This window comes from Sarcophilus harrisii, chromosome 4 (genome assembly GCF_902635505.1).
Source record: "Sarcophilus harrisii chromosome 4, mSarHar1.11, whole genome shotgun sequence".
Taxonomy (NCBI): Eukaryota; Metazoa; Chordata; class Mammalia; order Dasyuromorphia; family Dasyuridae; genus Sarcophilus; species Sarcophilus harrisii.
In genome coordinates this window covers 452,430,932-452,451,276 of record NC_045429.1, presented here as the reverse complement: position 1 = coordinate 452,451,276, position 20,345 = coordinate 452,430,932, and the positions used below count along the sequence as shown (strand labels likewise).

The 20,345-nt window shown below is 43.2% G+C and overlaps 1 protein-coding gene across 4 annotated transcripts; it reads right to left on the bottom strand.

Moving 5' to 3' along the window:
• Nucleotides 1-2,919: 2,919 nt before the first annotated feature.
• TBCCD1 (TBCC domain containing 1) lies at nt 2,920-20,335 on the bottom strand. 4 transcript variants are annotated; one of them, XM_023503763.2, is made up of 8 exons: nt 20,054-20,335; nt 14,314-14,694; nt 12,093-12,248; nt 9,909-10,275; nt 7,282-7,468; nt 6,679-7,176; nt 4,266-4,413; nt 2,920-3,832 (listed from the first exon to the last, which is right to left on the bottom strand). In XM_023503763.2, the coding sequence occupies exons 2-7, from the start codon at nt 14,647-14,649 to the stop codon at nt 4,284-4,286; spliced, it is 1,674 nt and encodes a 557-aa protein (XP_023359531.1). In that variant the 5' UTR covers nt 14,650-14,694; nt 20,054-20,335; the 3' UTR covers nt 2,920-3,832; nt 4,266-4,283. The 4 variants fall into 4 exon arrangements, with proteins under 4 accessions (XP_023359531.1, XP_003770221.1, XP_023359530.1 ...); XM_003770173.4 differs by lacking the exon at nt 20,054-20,335 and adding an exon at nt 19,707-20,026; XM_023503762.2 differs by lacking the exon at nt 20,054-20,335 and adding an exon at nt 19,406-19,695.
• Nucleotides 20,336-20,345: the final 10 nt, after the last annotated feature.

Genomic DNA, 20,345 nt, shown 5'->3' with positions numbered 1-20,345 from the left:
CATGAGAAAGCGTAGGAATCAATGGAACCTTTCTTAAAAATGATAAGCAGTACCTATCTAAAACCAAAAGCAAGCATTATCTATAGGGGGGATAAACTAGAAGTGCTTTCAATAATATCAAGGATGAAGTAAAGATGCTCACGATCATCATTATTATTCAATATTGTGCTGGAAATGCTAGCTGAAAGTCCGATCAGTACAAAGTTCTTAGACAATGCCAAGGGATCCAGACTGAAAAATGCTACCCACCTCCAGAGAGAGAGAGAGAGAGAGAGAGAGAGATCTGATAAATGCTGAATGGGGATACAAGTATAATATCTTTATTTTATATTCTTGGTTTTTTTTTTCATATGCCTAATATAGAAATATATTTTGTTGGATTTCACAAGTATAATGGATACCATATTTCTTGACTTCTCAATGGGTAGGAAGACTGAAGTGAGGAAGAGAATTTGGATATCAAAATTCTTTTAAAATGAATGCTAAAAAAAATCCACATTTTAAAAAATACTAAAAAAAGAGAAGAAAATAAATGCTAGCTAGAGCAATGAAACAAGAAACAGAAATCAAAGGAATGAAAGTAGGGAAATGAGGAAACAAAACTATTACTTTTTAGATGATATGATGATATGTATTGAGAGAAGTCAAGAGAATTAAGGAAAAAAAAACAAACTGGAACAAAAACTTTAGCAAAGCTGCAAAGACATACCAGATGTCCTCAAAGTTTTAAAATAGGGGGCCAGGTCACTGTCCCTCAGACTGTGGGAGGGCCGGACTATAGTAAAAACAAAAACTTTGTTTTGTGGGCCTTTAAATAAAGAAATTACATAGCCCTGGGGGAGGGGGATAAATGTCCTCAGCTGCCGCATCTGGCCCGCGGCCATACTTTGAAGACCCCTGACATAAACACACAAATCACCAGCATTTCTACATACTACCAAGAGTTGGTAGAGGAAGAGAGAGAAAGAGGAATTCCATTTAAATTCACTACAGATAATATAAAATCTTTAAGAGTCTACTAAGGCATATTCAGAAACTATATGAACACAATACAAAATGCTTTTCATTTATTTATTTATTGTTTATATAATATTTATATAATATGATATTATAAAATATCATATTATATTATATTTAACATTATTTCTTTATAATATTTAATATTATATAAAATATATAAATAAATAAGAAGAATAGAGCTAAACAATTGGAGAAATATTAATTGCTTAAGGGTAGACTGAGTCAATATAATAAAAATGATAATACTACCTAAATCAATTCATTTATTTAATACCATACTAATCAAACTACCAAAGAATTACTCTATAGAGCTAGAAAGATAATAATAAAATTCATCTGAATGAAGAAAAGGTCAAGAATATCAAAGAAACCGATGGAAAAAATGTGAAGGAAGGAGCTCTAGCAGCACCATATTTCAAATAACATGACAAAACAGTTATCATCAAGACAATTTAGTACTGGATAAAAAAAATAAAGGAGTTGATCAATGTAATAAATATACAACAGAAAGAAGAGAATGAGTAAATGGCAACCTAATGTTTAATAAACAAAGACACAAAGGAACTGAGAACAAGAATTCACATTTGGTCAGAATTTCTGGGAAAACTGGAAAGTAAACTGGCAGAAATTAGGAATAGGCCCACACTTTACACCATACACCAAGATGAACTCAGAATAGACATATGATTTAGATATAAAGAGTGATATTATAAGCAAATTAAAAGATGATAGAAAAAAATTACCTGTCAGATCTACAGATAGGGAAAGAGTTTATGACCAAACTATATATAGAAAGGATCATGGGAGGTAAAATGGATAATTTGGATTGCATTAGATAAAAAATTGTTTCACAAACAAAACCAATGCTGCCAAATTTTGAAGGAAAAATAAAGAAACCAGGAAAAAAATTACAACGAATTTCTCTGATTTCTGATTTCTCAAATATACAGGGAATTGAACCTAAAATTATAAAAATAAAAACCACTCTCTAATCAACAAATGGTCAAAGAATGTGAATAGCCAGTTTTCAGAAGAAGAAAAACTATCAATAATCATTTGGGGAAAATACGCTAAATCATTATTAATTAGAGAAATATACATTAAGACATCTCGGAGATATCATCACACATCCATCAGATTGGCTACGATGACAGAAAAGAAAAAAGGACAAATGCTAGAGGGGATGTAGAAAAACTAGTGGTGGAATTGTAAACTGATTCAACCATTCTGGAGAACAATTTGCAGGTATATCCAAAGGCCATAAAACTGCATAGCATTTGGCCTAGCAATACCACTACTGATCTGTATTCCAAAGAAATCAAAGAGAGGGAAAAGGATCTATTTGTACCCAAAAATACTTACAGCAGCTATTTTTTTTTGTAGTGGCAAAGAATCAGAAATCAAGGAGATGCCCATCAATTACGGTTTATGATTGTGACGGAACATTAGTGCTATAAGAAATGATGAGCAGGATACTTTCAGAAAAATCCAGGAAGATTTACGTGAACTGATGCAAGATGAAGAGAGCAACGCCAAAATACTGCACATAGTAACAGCAATACTGTAGCAATAACCAACAGTGAGAGACTTACTTATTATGATCCAGGACAATTTCAAAGAACTCATGCTAAAACAAAAATGCTGGCCACTTCCAGAGAGAAAACTGAGGGATTCAGAATGAAGACCACACTATATTTTTTTTCCATCACTTTTCTTGCTTTTAAATTTCACAACATATATAATGTGGAAATGTTATGCATGACTTCATGTGTATTTCTTGTCTTCTTAATAGTGGAGGAAGAGGGAAAAAATTTGTAACTGAAAATAAAAATAATTTTTTTAAAAACAATTACTTTAAGCATTTGCCCCTCTTCCTTAAATAAAGGAAAGAAGCTTCTTTAACAAAATGTAAACTTTATTTTGACATCACAGAATAGCTCTACTTGAAAATATCAGGCATAAAGGTAGAAGCTCTATATTCTCACAAGAAAGCAAAAATACTTTTTACAATTAATTACAACTTTGAACAGAGAATAAACATTATTTTTTTTAAAAAAATTTCATTGTTTCACAGATTAAACGCTAGAACAATCTCTATATAAAAATATTTCTTCTGACTTTTATACACCAAGAAATGACAACATATATACATATGCATATTTCCATCAAAAACGTTTTAAAGGCATCCAAACTGCAGTAAATAAAAACTATCTTTCATAGCTCTACAAGGAGAACTTCTTTGCTTCCAAATAAAAGCTGTTCATTTGTAACTCAACAGTCTAATACTTCAGTATAAAAATAATAACATGGAACTGTTGCTACTAACTTTGTCATCTTCAAAATGGTAAAAATTGGCATTCTTTGGTTTGTGATATCCTTTATTTATATGGCCAATTTGTTTCCAATTGCGTTTATATTGTAAAAAGAGAGTTAAGAGACTTAAATCAAGCAAAAGTTTCAAACAGGACAATTAACCCCAATGGAGTCCAGTGCTAATAGTTGCCCTGATAGTTCCCATCTTACCTTTGAGATGCTAGAATTTTTTAATGTGTCATGTGTCCTGTACTGTGCTGGTAACAGAACATCAACATTTTAAAATCAGTCATTCTGCTTCATATTTTCTTAGAAAGCACAGGAACACCCCTGAATCATTAACATTGGTTTTTGGTGTTAAAATTCACAATGAATTTCAATCTATTTTGAGGTGTGTGGAAAAAGAGACTGGGCTCACGTGCAATTCCTTTTCTTGCTGGGCTTGTCCATTCTCTCCAGCTCCCTTGTCTGCTCCCATCAGATATTCCCCTCTTGATACCTAATAGAATAAGACAAAAGAGTATAATAAATATTCCAGTTATAAACCCTTTCCCCCAGACATCAGCATATGTTTCTGTCTTGTATGGTCTTCCATTTAGCTCATAGGCGGCCAGGAAGCAGGAATCAAGCGTTGTTTTGGCTTAAGTCTGAAAATATACTGGATATGTATGTGTCCCTGAGAAGCATTAGTTGTCTCTCTGGAGCAAACTAAGGAAAAGAGGATTGGAAAAGGAGCCATAAAGGGGAAATGGGACCCAAAAGGTGTGTGAGAGACAAGTAGGGACAAGAGAAGCAACAGTCTGAGGATGGAATTTAAAGAAGAGAGCTCTCCTGTGATGTCCAGCCTTTATCTTGCCAGCTTGTTGGGGTTATTTCTTGTTAAAATAGAGAAAGTACTTTGAAATGCCCCCGTATAAAAATAAAAGTCCCACCATGGCTTGTAGCACGTCTTATCCTGCGGCCTGTTTCGACCCTGCTGCAGGAGGCACGAGGCTGTCCAGCTGCTGGCTCTGCCCTGTGTTAATCAGCCATTCGTAAAACTTGTTCTCAACCAGCACCTGGAATTGCTTCCTTTGATCCCTAAAATGAAGGATATGAGGATAGGGAAGAAGAAAAGCCATGAGGGCATTACTAACTCCTCAGATAACATTTTTTATCCTAGATCATCATCAGTCACATGCTTCTCTCTATCGGCTGAATTACTTTCCATATTACATTTCCTCTCCCACTGAACAACCCCTATAATTGGAACCTCTAGGTCATAAAATTAAAAAAAAAAAACCCAACCCATAACCCAAACAAAATTCCAACATGTCACAGCCATTTCTTCTTCCCAAGGTCCATTACCTCAAGTGCTACAAAAAGGAAATAGGCCGGGCTGAGAGGATTCTTTACAAAGAGATGGGGATGTGGATGTTACTACTGTTTTTTGTTCTGCTATTTGTCTACAGAAGATCCTGTTCTAGTATCTCTCCAGACAAAGCAGTTCTTTGTCTTTTCACTTCTGTTCTCACTTGGGACTACTCAAGACAGAAAAGTCTTGTCTAACAAGATGCCCTGAAGTGGCCCTTTCAGTCCTTTCTCTGGACTTTGCTACCAAGTCTCAGCAGCTTTCTCCCTCTGTCCTTGCAGTTCCCTTCTCATCTGGATGATTAGAGGCACCTTAAGCTCAACATGTCCAAAACAATGCATCCTCTTCTCCCCGACCTGCCTTCCCTCCCATCAGCCCAGGATCTCAGACTCCCAAGCAGGGAATCATCTTGGACCCCTCCCTGTCTCTTCTCCCCCACATCCCCTCCCCCCCCAGACCTGTCCGTTTGCCTCTGCAGACTCTCCTGACTGCCCCCTTCCTCGTCACTACTGCAGGAGTCTATCCTCTCAGCCACTGAAGGGACTTTTCTCAAACGTGGGTCCAATCATGTCTCCCCATGGCTCCCCACTGCCCATTGCCCTTTGTCTGGAGCTGAAGGCCCGTCACAGCCTCGGCCCTTCTGACTTCTCCAGGCTTCTCACCCCTCATTCTTCCACACCTAGTCCTTCATCCACTGCAGTTCCAGGCACTCTTACTGGCTGTCTCTCCTGACTGGGATGCTCTCTCCTCTGCTCCAACTGCTAATCTCACTCATTTCTTTTAAATCCCAACTAGCTCCCCCCAAACCTTCTAAATCCCAAAGCCTTTCCTCCATTACTTATCTCCAGTTTATTCTGCATAGAACTTTGTATATATTTGTTTCTTGTCTCCCCCAACAGACCATAAGGTCCTTGAGGGCAAGGAAAGTCTTTTGACTCCTCGTAGCACCAGGACTTAGGCCAGAATCAGTGCTTCATAAATGCTTGCCTGACTTTTTTTTCCATTGAGTCCCTTGCCAAACCTTACTGCGAGAAGAGCCCAGACCATGGTCTGCGTCAAGTGTCTACAGAGTCCTTTCCTTGGCCTTTCTTTGACATCCCAGTGCTTAGCATGGTGCCTGGCATGGGGTCAGCATTCCCTAAATGCCTGCTGACTGACGACCGCCCAGTGACAACTTCAGGATGCTGGATTCAGCAAAAAGCAGGGGCAGATGCATATTTAACAGCTGCCAACTGCTGTCCAATGTCATCCAAAGTCTCCAAGGTAACTCATCACAAAGTCGTGGAAATCCATACAAAGAGAAGCTGACTGGGTACCAAGTGTAAATGGCCCAGCCCCGGAGCCAACAGTCCTCTGACAATGGGTCCCACCTTCTTTCTGTTTATCCCCCTCCCCATATTCTTACTTGGAACACTCTTCTAACCCCCCTGCCCCAGCCTGCCTTTTCTCCTTAGAATGTGAGCTCTCTGAGGGTGCGATGCACTGTCTCGCCTGCTCCTGTCAGCACCTCCAGCACTCAAGAGCACCTGGCACACAGCAGTAAGTGATTAATAAATGCCTTTTTGGCATTTATTTTTTCGTGCCCAAATTTTGCAGCTCATGATCTGATTCAAACCCACCACAGGACATCTCTGATGATCAGGCTCATTTCATCAGCTGGCACTGTCTGCACCCCACAGCCCAGCACCTGGGTTTCTGATGTCTTGTAGTATTTCCTGGTTGCTTCCTGGGTGCCCCTCTCATTTCCCCAACCCCATTATCAGCCACTCTAGGGCAGGATGCAGGCCTCTGGCGGCTCTGGCACACTACACACTGTTTAGGAGACATAGACTTTAAACAAATGGCCACAGAGAAGCCTGGACTCCAGCCCTCTGAGGGAAGACTCGGGGGCCCGGAATAGGAAGATTACAATACTGATGGTTTGCAAAGAAGGGGGTTTTCAGCCATGTTTTATGCACCAAATCTATTCTTGTTATTAGGAAGGAGCCACTCACTTTGTCAAACCCGCCTCCTTCACTGTCTTCTGCCAGATCTGTATCTTCTGCTCGCGCTGGCCCAGGGCCTTCTGGTAGGCTGGCGGAAGCCCCCCTGGAATCTCGGTCGTGTCCCCTTCCATCTCAAATGGAATCACGAACACATAGAACTCACAGGGAGGCAGCAGCCGGAAGATCCTGGCGTCGTTATTCTCCCTGCACACGACCATCGGCTTGTCCCAATAGTTGGGCACCGTGGCGAGCCCATTCTTGGCCATGTGGTCTTCCAGCATGGGGTAGTGGGTGTGGAAAGGCGCGAACGTCACCATCTGGTTGCCGGCGAGGAGGAGGGGGCGCGTGGGCGTCAGAACGTGGAAGGTGCAGCCCGAGGTGGAGGAGACGGACAAGCGGTGGCAAACCGCGATGACCTTCACGTTGTCGCAGCCGTGGAGGTGCAGTGAGGTCTGCACGGGCCCCAGCACCAGCGTGCTGTTCCTGCACTTCTCCACGGTCACCGACCTAAGAGACACAAGGGCGGGACATGAACGGGAGGCTTCCCTATCCAAGTGTCCCGAGAGCGCCTGGATCCAGGGAAATGCAAGCACGTGCAACAATCCCACTTACCGTAAAGGAGACAGCAGGTATATGAAAGACTCATTGCAACGGTGAATCTTCACATGGGCCCCAACCAAGGTCTCTGAGCTCTTGGCCAGGGTCTGCTTGTACACCTGGGTCATCACCACGATGCGGTGGATCTTGGGGGCCATGTGTGTGTTACAAGCAATCTTGGCTCTCTTCGTGGTACCTTCAACTGCAAACACAACGTGTACACACACACACACACACACACACACACACACACAAGAATTAAATACAGTTTAATGGAATAGTTTAGAGTGGAGCATCAGGAGACATTCACATGTGAGCAACAAGTACACCAGACAAGTAGGTGAAACAAGGCCACAAAATGTGTCCCAGAGCTCCCCAGAAGCCATGTCCCATTTCCCATCTGAGCTGGACAGTATCTTCTTAAAGCCCGACAGTCTCTAGTTGCTGGAGTTCCATCCTCCCAAGGCCTATCTGACAACCAGGGTCAAATCCACCATCTGTTTTCCCCGTCACTACTTAAGCATTGCTGGAAAAAGCTGCAAAGTCACATGGATTTGGCACATGACAAACTGATGCTCCTGAAATGGACCTTGGCTGCTTCCAGATCTTTTCTATGGCCTATTACAAGCACCTTCTTTATTCCTAAAGCCTCTAATCCTCCCCTCCCCTTCCTCACACTCACCTCCAACTTTACTGAGTTGCTGGTCCTCTAACCATGAGATCCTTGCTCAATAATCATCAAGTGAACATACTACTATAGGAAATGAATTTGATCAACTTCAACATGCTTGGTAAAAACAAGACCAGGAGACAAAAGCGAGCAGCTAATTAAATACAGGATGGTCCACATTATCTGCAGGGACAAATCGAGGAGCTGAAATGCCCCAGTGCAACAAGAAGCATGATTTTCTGGGACTTTTTGATCCCTTAGAATTGGAAAGGGTACTCCCGCTAAGTGGCCACCAGGAAAACAACTGCATGGATTAGTGCACTGGCTGATGAGAGGTCACCTGCCTACCACAGGTCTTTCATCACTCCAGTCCATCCTCCATTCATCCACTAAAAGGATCTGTCTAAAGTACAAGATCTCCAGGAACAAAGAGAAAACCCTTTATTTGGCCTTCAAAGCCCTTCACAACCTTTTCATTCTTTTTACACATGACTCCCCAACATGCACTCTTGGGTACAGCACCATTGGTCTCCTGGTTGATCCACCAACAAGACTTTCTATCTTTCGACGTTGGGACTCTGCAGTGATAGCCCTCCAGGCCCAGAATGCTCTCCTTCCTCTGCTGACCTCACTAAATCTCACTAAAATCTCACCTTAAGTCTTCCTAGCTAACCCCTCTTAATTCTAGGGCTCTCCTTCTTTTAATGACTTTCTACTTATCCAGGATGTACTTTTTGTCCCTCTTTGTTTGCATGTTCTCTCCCTTATTAGATTGTGAGCTCTATAAGGGCAAGGACTTTGTGCCCCCAGGGTTGACCATAGTGTCTTGCACAGTTTCATAAAAGTTTATTATTGATTCTCTACACATATCTAATACAGCAGATGAAAAAGCAGCGGATTCTGCAAAGAATCCAAGAAGAATTATTCAAATTAAATCAACCTATCTTATAATACTTGGTAATATCCATTTAAAGAATCCATTTAAAGAAAAATGGATAAAAGTAATGACTGAGAAATAGTGAGCTAGAAAATTTAGTCATGAGTACAGGAAGGGAAATGTCACTGTAGAGAAACCTCAAATCTAGACACTTTAATAACTCATTACTCTGGTGGAATCAGCTACCTGTGTACAAAAAGACTATTGACTTAGAAAAAAGATCAAAATTAATGTGAAATGAGCTTCATAAAAATGAGAAAAATAAGATGTAATGAAGGCACTTGCAGCCTGACCTATTTAAACAGATCAAAGATACTAAAAAATGGGAAATGGATGAAAGAAAGGATATAGATACCAATTACACATTTCAAACAATAGTTTAACCAGTACCTTAAAAGGGAGCCCCAAAGTGCCTCCAAAATGGCTCCCAACGACAAAAATCATGACCTACTTGCCAGGTCAGGAAACCCAGAATTCAATGTCATAGAACAGAAGCTTATTTGCAAAACCTCCAAGGAAGACAGAGGATTCTGAACATGATAACTTCACAAATAGGAAAAGAGAATGAAGGTGATGGACACGATTGCTTCAAAAGGAGGGAGAAACATGGGAGATGAGGGAAAATTAACTGAAATAAAGGTTGGTGAGAGAACCAACAAGTAAAGTCATCTCAAGGTCACCATTTTTACAGATGAAAGTTTAAAGATCAACTAAAAAAATGTTTTAACCAATTCATTTCAGCATCAAGGGCAAAGCAGAACATGTCACATTTGAATTCTAGCAGCACAGTCCCAGAAAAGCTTCTTGAGGCAATAGAAATGACACCAAATGAAGAAAAACAGAAAAAGAATAAGATAATTTGTTTAAACATTTTAGGCCATTTCTTTGAGGATGATGTTACTTTAAGACAAAAGAGAAAAGAGACAGCCTCCTGTTCTCTGACTCTTTTCTGAGGTAGACAGAAGACACAGAATCATTCAGATTCCAGAAACAACTAGTCATCCTGCTAGAGATGTGCGAGGACTTAGAACCTACCTTGCTGAGCCCAAGCCAGCTTCTTCCCAGTCTTGAGGCAAGCCGATGTACCAAACGGGTTGGCAGTCAAACAGCACCTGAGCCAGGCTTCCAGCTTCGAGAAGGAGAAGGTTTTGGAAATCTTCGAGAAGCCGCTCTCTGAATGCAGAGGCTGCCACAGAGCGAGCTCGTGGATCGGATAGACCTTCCTGGCTTTGCTGACGGTGCCCTCAATGAGAAAGCTGAGGGCCTGCACAGCCTCGGGACAGACCTGGCTGTTGTGGGTGCAGTGGGAGGAATCGGAGAGCTGCTCTGGGTCCAAAAGGAGCTCCAGGAGATCGGACAGATGGTTATAGACAAAGGCTTGGTGGCTGCAATCATTCCAGGTCTAAGAAATCAAAAGAAAGGAGTCTTAGTTAAGAGAAGGCCTTTTCTAAGACCTTAACACTGGATAGAAGGCAGCTAGCTAGCTGAGTGCATAGAGCACCAGGCCTGGAGTCAGCAAGACCCGAGTTCAAACCTAGTCTCAGATACTTGCTGGCTGTGTGACCCTGGGCAAGTCATTTCATCCTGTTTGTCTTATCAAATGAGAGGAGAAGGAAATGGCCAACATCACTTCATTGCCTCTGCTAAGAAAACCCCCTGGGCTATACTATCCATAGGACAGTTGGACATGACTTAATGACTCAACAACAACAAAACACTGGATCCAACACATTCTTTTTAAAGAGTATCTGCAGGATAGGGAAGAAAAGGAACCAGCTGATGGAGTTTATCTTTACTCAGTTATTCAAAAGTATTCTTAAATTCTCAGGTTAAACACACTGCAAAGGCAAACAACTAATAACAGACCCTTGTGTAGTTTAGGAAACACATGCCTTAATCGTTTAAGAGCAGATATTTCACCAAACTTTGGAGCTTAAAGAAGGACAAGGCTCCCCCCTGAACAAAAGAGTGCTTCTGAGAGGAAGCCCCAGCACCATGGTGTGTGTGACATAGTGCTTATCCAGTTGCCAAGAACAACATTTCCCAATACCATGCAATCCCACCTGGAGCATCCCTGCATTTTTTTTTTCAGGAAGATCTAAACCCCTAATTCCATCTGTGCTGCTACACACCAAGACCTCATGAAGAAGCCATGTTCTGAGAGAGTTCGTTATGGGAGTGAGGGAGGAAATGATATACCCACACTGCTGGTATGTGTCAGAAGCAAGATTTGAAACCAGGTATTCCCAGTTCTTCTAAAGCTGGCGCCATGTTTTGGAAATCTTCGAGATTCAAGGTCTCTCACATGACCATAAAATGATGGGTTGGATGGACTCTTAGTCATCCACAAAATGGGAGTTTTGCATAAAAGATAATGCAATTCCATCCCTCTTCATGGTCTAACACTGGGAACCTGTAATACTCAGCCCCCAAGCTGCTCTGTGGGGCTGTCCCACCCGGCCTACAGGCTGACTGTCCATAAAACAAGGCAGTGATATTGGATAAACAAGCAAAGCCCTACCTTGTGCTGCTTATAAGGAGCACACTTCAAAAACCAAAGCCACTCAGAAATTAAAAATGAGGGGGGGGGGGAACCACTCATATTATCAGACAAAGCAAAAACAAACATTCCCCATGTAATTAGAGAAAACAAGGAAACTACATTTGGGCAAAAAGAGCCACAGATCTCATTGCTTCTCCTACAGCATTTAAAACTTTTCAAAATCTTTTTGGAGACATAGGTAACCTCTCTTTAAAAAGGGTAATCACATAACACTTTTTAAATGCTTTATGTTCACAATGAGATTGTTAAATTTACCTTTGGACTGCAGTTTCCTGGCCAGTCACCTGATGATTTACACCATCCAGTTTATCCCAGCATCTGGCATACAGTAGGTACTTAATAAATACTTTTTGAATGACTTGTTATTGATAATAAATGCATTGGAGTTCAAAACATTTTGCAAATAAAACAATAATCTTACCAAAAATGCAAATAGCAAGGGTTCATGTATTTTTAAAGGATGAGAAATTTAACCACAAGTGGGTATCTTCTCCATAAGCACATACAGGAAAGTTGAGGACTGACAATCCTCCTCCTCTCTCACCAACAGGTTACCGACTCAAAATGGAATCCCAAACTATGGGATCCTGGGCTCAGTGTGATCAACATGTGGTCTGTTTACAAGGCTATCATGATGTTTGAATCACAATAAGTACCTTATTATGACAGATGGATTTTCCAGTGAAGTCCGGAGATGGAGATCTGTTTCTGGGACTTGGCCATTCTTCCCCAATCAAAGACGTTCTTAAGGAAACCTTATTTAATTGTTGTATATACAAAAATAGCAGGAACTGAAGAGTGTCCACTGAAAGCTGTCCAAGAAGGAAATAAGAAACTATTAACATTTCTATCTCCACAAAATCAACAACCAGGATACAATTAAATAGAGAAGTCACATTTCATTTCACCAGAAGATAAAGAACTGAAGTATAAGATCACTCACTACGTGTATGTTAGTTAAAAAGCTAGAGATGGTTAGGTGGCGCAATGGATAGAGCACCAGCCCCAGAATCAGGAGGAATATGAGTTCAAATTCAGCCTCAGATGCTTAATAGCTGTGTGATCCTGGGCATGTCACTTAACTATAATTGCTTCTAGAAAAAAAAAAGGCCAAACTGTAAGGATTTTAAAAATTGAATCAATTACCTAAAAAACATGCAAGAACACAGTTGAGGAGCTTCTGTAGTCACACTTAGAAATGACAAGACAATGTTATATTTAGTAATTTTTCAAAATTACTAAATTAAAACTTTTTTAAAGTTCTTTGTTTCAAAAGTTATAAATTCAACTTTATAGGTTTTTTTTAATAAAACCTAATTATCATTTTAAAATCAAATTCTATATTATCCATAGTTCACAAATCCCATTTATGGTTAAATTTAAGCAGAACAGAAAAAATATAAGGAAGTTTGAATTTTCTGAGCTTTCCTTCCTAAGCATGTAAAATCCTGTTAGAATAGAAACAAAACAAAAAAATTAAATTATTTGAAAAACATCAGTACAAGTGAACCAGGAGAAGATGGTTCAAATGCCTTATTTTTTATGATTTATTCAAATTCTGTTAGTCACATGGTGAACCAAATTTGCTTTAGTCCTTCATACTTTGGTTAATTAGATGCCCTGCCCTGGATAGTGTGGAACAATTTCCTGTTCCCTGGTCTGCTCTTCTGAATATTCCTTTTTGCTCTGTTTTCCAGAAATGGTGACAGGGTCATACAATGTCATTCACAAATGTGCCTGGTGCCCTCTAGAGACTAAAGGCTGACACCTGTAAAGGACACAGTCCTTCACTGAAAATTTAAAGGGAACAAAGAAGAAAACTGAACATTCTTCCAAGAAAGCAATCAAAAGATGTTATACATGGGATAGCCCTGAAAAGTTAGGAGATATTTGGGAAATGGGATTTTCAAAAACATAAGTATCTCTAATCTCACTTGATTTACAGAATAGCAAATAAACGACACAAATCCACATAAATTGTCTATAACATCTGAGTGCATCATAGTCCAGATGCTACTTGATCTAGGGCACTCCCACTTTCCCCTCAAGTTTTCTTCATTTCAGTTTCTGGGTCAAAATTCTAAGTGCAAATCCTGTTTTGTTTTGGGGTTTTTTTTGGTACCTTTTTTGGTTCTTTAGATGAGTCTGCAATGTGAATTATATCATATATGACACATTTTAAAAAATCTGGCATACTAAGCCACAGGGGAATTTTGTGGATGTTAGGAAAAATGGATTATACGCCCAGCTTGGTCACGACCTGGCTGGGCAGCCTTGATTAGGTTACCTCATTGATCTTTTTTAATTGATCTCTAAAAAGCTGGCCCACAGAATTCAAAGATCCCCTCAATCTGATATTTTAGGCAACTTGGTTCCTCTACCACAACTAAACTTAGCATTTTTTGCTTTGTGTCATTTTTAAGCTTATCCACATGATTATATGACAGGCTACAGGCTGAGAGGCTGTGGGGAAAAGTGGATGGAAAGATCTGACCTGACTTCTCTGTAAGCTAAAAGCCTCTGTGCTGACACATTTGCTTCTACAGGGAAATCCACATCTTGGTGCCCTAGGAAACTTAGTTTGAAGACAAAGTTGCACAAAAGTTTCCTACATGAATGAAATCACAGCCTCGGGCTTGCTCCTCTACCAAGGATGATGTATTTAAAGCCATTTAACCTGAAAAATTAACTAAGGAAGAACCATCTTCCCTTCTGGGCTGGCCCCCACCTGCTTCCCTTCCCTGTGGGATCACTGTTTTGCCAGGGAGGAGCAGGTGGTCGGGCTGCAGGACTAGCAGCAGATACCGGGCACTCATTGCTCTGAGCTCAGAGCTTCTGCCCTGCTGGAACCCCCCCAAAACGGGGCACAGACTCTACCTTGCTCCTCTGCTTCTCCACGTCTTCCTCACACACGCAGCTCGATATCAGTTCGGCCCATTCCAGCCGCTCCTCAGGGGTCCTCACCACCAGACTATCGAAGATTTCAAAGTAAAGCCAAGCTATGTCCTTGGCCAACTGCAGCTTGCCACAGGCGATGTGCTTCCACGTGGGCCAGAAGAGGCGCGGGTAGCCTCCCTCCCTGGCTCGGGTTCGAACATACGTGGAGATCTTTCTGAGATAGTGAAGGCTGAACTTGGCTGGAGGAGGGAGAGGCAAAGTGCCCACTATAAACGGTTCTGTTCTCACCCACAGGTGGACAGCCGACTGCTCCATTTTAACTCAGACACCATCTGTGTCTCAAGCGGCTCCTTTGCAAACCTAGGAAACAAAGTTTCTGTATGAATTAACTGAAAACAAAAACATGCATACATTTCTCAGTGAGACACCAACAACATATTGAACTATTTTTAAATGAACAACAGACAAAAGTAGCACATAAGAGACCCAGAGTTTTGGCAAAATGAATTATGAGCAGCTGGTACGACTTAAAAACAATTCCTACCTGTATGGCTTATAGTATTTTAGAGGAAATTAAGGGCAGGAAGTATGAATTTGTGCCTAACTAATTAGGCTCACAAAAAACTACTCCACTTGGCTGAAATTAATGCCACCATTTTATAAGATTTTAGAATTAAGACTGGAAGGGAACTCAGTGCTGCAATCTACTCCCTTTATTTTATAAGAAAAGTGAGGTCCAGAGTTTAAACGGTTTGCCTAAGATCAGGAGAGTATTATCAAGTCCTGTAGGGTTAGGAGAAAATATCAGATTGTATAAATGGTTTAAAAGCAATTTATGTGGAACAGCCTGGAGAGTCTCCTATGATGATATGCTTGTTATAAGACAGTCTCCCAAAGGAGAATAACAGAAGATTCTTGGCAGTAAAACCAGTCCAAAAGAGAGCTTGTGAGACAATAACACAGTTATCCCCAAGACCTTTAAGGGTGAAAATAAAGGGATGACAAAACCAAGGAGACAAATGGAAAATCTGCAAAGATTTTCACAACCAAGTGTTTTCTCTATCAACAACAATGGAGTCGGTATGTCTGGCCCCTGAGAATGACCCCGGGTGGGCTTCTGGGGGGGGCGGGCAGAAGCCAGAGAAAAGAAAGATGGTTAAACGTGAGATTTAGGTAAGAGAGCCTGAGGTCTGTACCAGAGGAAACACCATCAGGAGGTTCAAAGGAGGACTGATTCCCCTCAAGGAGAGGAAATGGCACTGGTGGGAAACATTCTGGGACCCAGTCAATACTGGGTACAGCTAGGCAAGAGGACGATGGCTGCTGTTGTGCCCACCCACCTGCATGCTGCTTTGCTATCAGCCACATGGGCACCATTGGCACCCTTGGAGACGAGGGTATCAGCAGGAAATCGGCAGCTTTTTAACTGCAAAATTTCCCACTGAACCGCATCTTTACCATCACATGCATAACTGGAACATGCAGAGAACACATGGACAATATTGTTGGCTTTTAAAAAGCATGTGAATCCACCTGTCAGATTGGCTAAGATAACAGGAAAAAATAATGATGATTGTTGGAGGGGATGCGGGAAAACTGGGACATTGATGCATTGTTGGTGGAGTTGTGAACGAATCCAACCATTTTGGAGAGTAGTTTGGAACTGCTCAAAAAGTTATCAAACTGTGCATACCCTTTGATCCAGCAGTGTTACTACTGGGATTATATCCCAAAGAGATTATAAAGAAGGGAAAGGGACCTGTATGTGCACGAATGTTTGTGGCAGCCCTTTTTGTAGTGGGTAAAAACTGGAAACTGAATGGATGTCCATCAGTTGGAGAATGGCTGAATAAATTGTGGTATATGAATATTATGGAATATTACTGTTCTGTAGGAAATGACCAACAGGATGATTTCAGAAAGGCCTGGAGAGACTTACACGAATTGATGCTGAGTGAAATGAGCAGGACCAGGAGATCATTATATACTTCAACAACAATACCAGATGATGACCAGTTCTGATGGACCAGGCCATCCTCAGCAACGAGATCAACCAAATCATTTCTAATGGAGCAGTAATGAACTGAACTAGCTATGCCCAGAAAAAGAACTCTGGGAGATGACTAAAAACCATTACATTGAATTCCCAATCCCTATATTTATGCACACCTGCATTTTTGATTTCCTTCACAAGCTAATTGTACAATATTTCAGAGTCTGATTCTTTTTGTACAGCAAAATAACAGTTTGGTCATGTATACTTATTGTATATCTAATTTATATTTTAATATATTTAACATCTACTGGTCATCCTGCCATCTAGGGGAGGGGGTGGGGGGTAAGAGGTGAAAAATTGGAACAAGAGGTTTGGCAATTGTTAATGCTGTAAAGTTACCCATGCATATATCCTGTAAATAAAAGGCTATTAAATAAAAAAAAAATAAAATAAAATAAAAAAATAAAAAAAAATAAAAAGCATGTGAATCAGCAGAGAAAAAGGCCCCCTTGTTCTACTCTCTCCTGCAAGGTGTCTCCCACAAACAATCTTCTCTCAGTCAATGAGCACATTTTAAGCACCTCCTGAGCGCCGGGCACGGGGCCAAGTGCTGGGGATACAAAGAGAGAGAAGAGTCCTTCAGGAGCCTTTGACAAACATAGGACAATCGTGTTTGGCGACCCAGTATCACAAGTGGGGCCGATGCAGGACGAGGCAAGCTCGCCAGCAGCGTTAGCTGTGGTTGTTGTGGGTCCCTTGTTCTCCAAGAGGACATGACATCAGGGAGCTGATGCTGTGATGGGCAAGTGTGCTGGCTGGTCACCAGCTCCCCGTCCCCTCCCTGCGGCCAGAGGCAGAGCAGGACCCACTGTGATGGAGGAGTTCGGCCTGACCATCCCCACGGCAAAAGCCAAATGGATCTCAGAAGACGATGTGCAGTTAATGGACAGATCAGAACACCTGCCCCTCAGTATAGGTATTAAGGAAAAATAATACAAATAAAGCAGTTGGGTTCACAATTAAATAACAGGCTGGAATGCCTCCAGGAAATGACAAAGTCCTGAGCTTCTCCCAGAAACAAAAGTTCCTCTTGCTAACAACAACTAAAATTGTTAGTGCGGATTTGTATGGTTGTGAGGCACGTGCACAATAATCCCTGAAGAACTATGAAGGCTACAGCGCAGACACACGACATGAGCCAATGAAGCTCTCCGAAAGCAGTTGGGCTTCCATCAGGGAATGTGCAGCAGGAAAGGAAGACAGGTAGTTATGTGGTGAGGAATGAGACAGCCCGAGGCCTCCCGGGGTCCTCAGATGTCAGCACAAAGCAAAGGTGCCCTTCAGCAAATTAAATGGATCCCCTGTAGCAAATTAATGGAAGGACACGGACGAGAGTCGTCATGACAGGGTGACAATCTGCAAAGCAACGAGACTGCCTGGAACTATGAGGACCCAGAGGTGAGAGAAAATGCAGATGAGACTGGAGGACTTCAGATGATCCTGATCTCAATGTAATACAAGAGACCAAAAATGAGGTAAGTCCTTCAAAAGCTCAGACCGTGGGCCTGCTGCACACTAACCACCGGGGGTGCTACGAAAAAACAGTCCTTGCCCTCCGCGAGCTTATACTCTTCTGAGAGAGATACAATGGCTGGAGATGGGGATAAGCTAATTTGAAAATAAGATAATTTAAAAGTATGATGGGTGTATGTGTGTGTGTGTGGGGGGGGGGGGGAGGAAAAAAAAAGATAAAGAGAATATTAACAGTAGAGGCGATAAATTGTGCATCAGTGATGTCCGAGGGAAGCCTGGAAGGAACAAGCCCCTGCCCTGCTTTATCAAGTCCAGAACATGGATGCCCACAGTCTGTTGGACTACCTACTATGTCCCATTTTAAAAGGGATACTGAAAAGCTGCCATGAATTAGAAAAAGTCAGTCATTGACCTTTTCTTGCTAGTTAGGAATCATGACCTTGTTCCAAGATCCCGGCAAATCTCCTGAAGTGCATCGCCAGGACTATGAAGATACAGGGAAGTATTGTGGAAGGGACATGAGGGGTCTTACCCTAGACGGGCTCCCCGAGGACCTCACATGGCAGTGATGCTAAGGGAAGCCACGTCCCTGCTGACAGGGAGAAGTCAGTGAGACCCGCAGCTATCTACAAAATGGAAATGGCCTGAAAGATCGAGCTTGATACACAAAAAGTGCCTGGTTCCACGACAGCCTGCAGAAGCTAACTGGAGCTAAGGCGTCCCGAGGGAAAACTTGCTCCACTCCGTCTAAGAATTCAGGGAATGGGAAGTTTGTTTCTCTTTCCCCATCCTGTTTTATCTTGCTCCTTCTCAGTCTTGCATATCCAGATGCCAGTGTTCACCCAAAAATCTGCTGTCCATAAGGAGTATTTCTCCTGGCTACGATTTCCTGGATGACTGGAAGATGCCACAGGGCTGCACTGGTCATTCTGAGGAAACTAAGGGACAAAAACATTTCAAAAACCATTGATGGAAGATTACGGCGGGAAAACAAAAGGAAAAGGTTTTGGGGGTTTTTATTCATCTTTTCCTCCTCGCTGAGGAGGGATAAATTCTGCCTCTGAAACACATTCTTGTGTTTCTACGCTGCCGGACTCCTTCCCCTCGGGGATCCTGGGAAAACAAGCCAAAGAGGGCAGAGGGACCACAAGGAGGAGATAGAGGTGCAGGCGGGAACGAGATGTTTATTCTGGACGGAGCGGGGACTATTCTTGAAAGGCTGCAGACAGAGCGACACTGGCTCTCGGGCTTCCCGGCACAGGCAGCCCGGAATAAGGGCCCGGACTAGAGCAGGTCCGGCCCCGGGGCCCTCCAACTCTCTCCTCCTGCAGGGGAGAGGGGCTTTAGGATTAGGAGGCGGGGCCTTCCGAGACCCCCATCTCCTGCTGCCGGTCCCAGAGAGGGGAGAGCTCAGCTCCCAGTGCGGGGGGGGAGGGGGAGGGAGACCCCCCCCCCCGGGAAAGCTGTCGGACCCTCCCCCAGGGAGGCCGTGAGCTCACCCGCAGCACGACGGCATTAACCCCCCCTGCCCCCCCACGAGACCTTTGCATCGGGGGAGAAGCTGATGCCCCTGGAAATGAGGCCGCAGGAACCTCCTCAATGGGGTCACTCTGGGGCCTTCCCTCTCAGAGAGAAGGGACGTGGCTCCCCCTCGGGGCGGGGAGGACCCCCTTAAAGCGGAGGCCGTGGGTGACCCCGCAGCGGGGAAGAACCTCCCCCCCTCCAACGGGGGGTCCTGAACCCTCTTCTGCCAAACGCGGAGGAGGCATCACGGGCCACCCGGAGCCGCCCCCGGAAGGGGTGTGCGGCCCCCACCCTCCTAGACCCCGGTCCCGGCCGTTACCTGCAGTCAGCGCCGGGTCGGAGCAGGGGGCGGGGCTCGGGGGACGGCCCTGCCACCAGCCCGCGCCTGGGCAGAGCCTTTCCCTGCGGAGGCTGAGAGGGGCCACGGCGCAGGCGCGCAGGCGCAGCCGGCGAGACTAGAGTCCGCCGGGAGGCCTAGAGAGGCCGCCGCCGGCTTCTTCCCGGAACTGCTGGAGATTCGGACCGGCTGGACCAGGGGTCACGTGACACTCCTCGGCTCTCACGTGACTAACCCCGGCTTCGGAAGTAAAACACTGGCTAAGATTGATGGCCAGGGCGCAAAAAAGATACAGTTGTAGTTGTCCCCGACTTGGAAAAAAAACTAACCTTCTGTTCTCTAGGCAAGGACGGCCGTAAAACTCCCGATGATTGGCTCGGGATTAGGTAAAAGGAGCTACCGCTTTTAGGGATTGGCAAAGCCCGACAGGAGGCGGGGCTCACAAAAAGCGCTACTGCCCGCAATTGGTCAGCAGTCCTTCATTTTGCTCCAATCCGAGAGCCGTTTCTCTCTGTCAGGAAAAGAAGGAGGCGCTGCGACTCCGGTGACGCTGCTGTCTGTGATTGGTCAGCTCTAGGATGCCGCTCTCCCGGTCCGTCCCTCACGGGAACGCGAGCTAGG

Coding starts and splice junctions, on each gene's coding strand:
- TBCCD1 (XM_023503763.2), bottom strand. CDS start 14,649: ATGGAGCAGTCGGCTGTCCACCTGTGGGTGAGAACAGAACCGTTTATA. Junction 12,249..14,313: donor TGGAGAAGCAGAGGAGCAAG/GTAGAGTCTGTG, acceptor CTTCTTGGACAG/CTTTCAGTGGACACTCTTCA. Junction 4,414..6,678: donor AAGGAGGCGGGTTTGACAAA/GTGAGTGGCTCC, acceptor CCTTCATTTTAG/GGATCAAAGGAAGCAATTCC.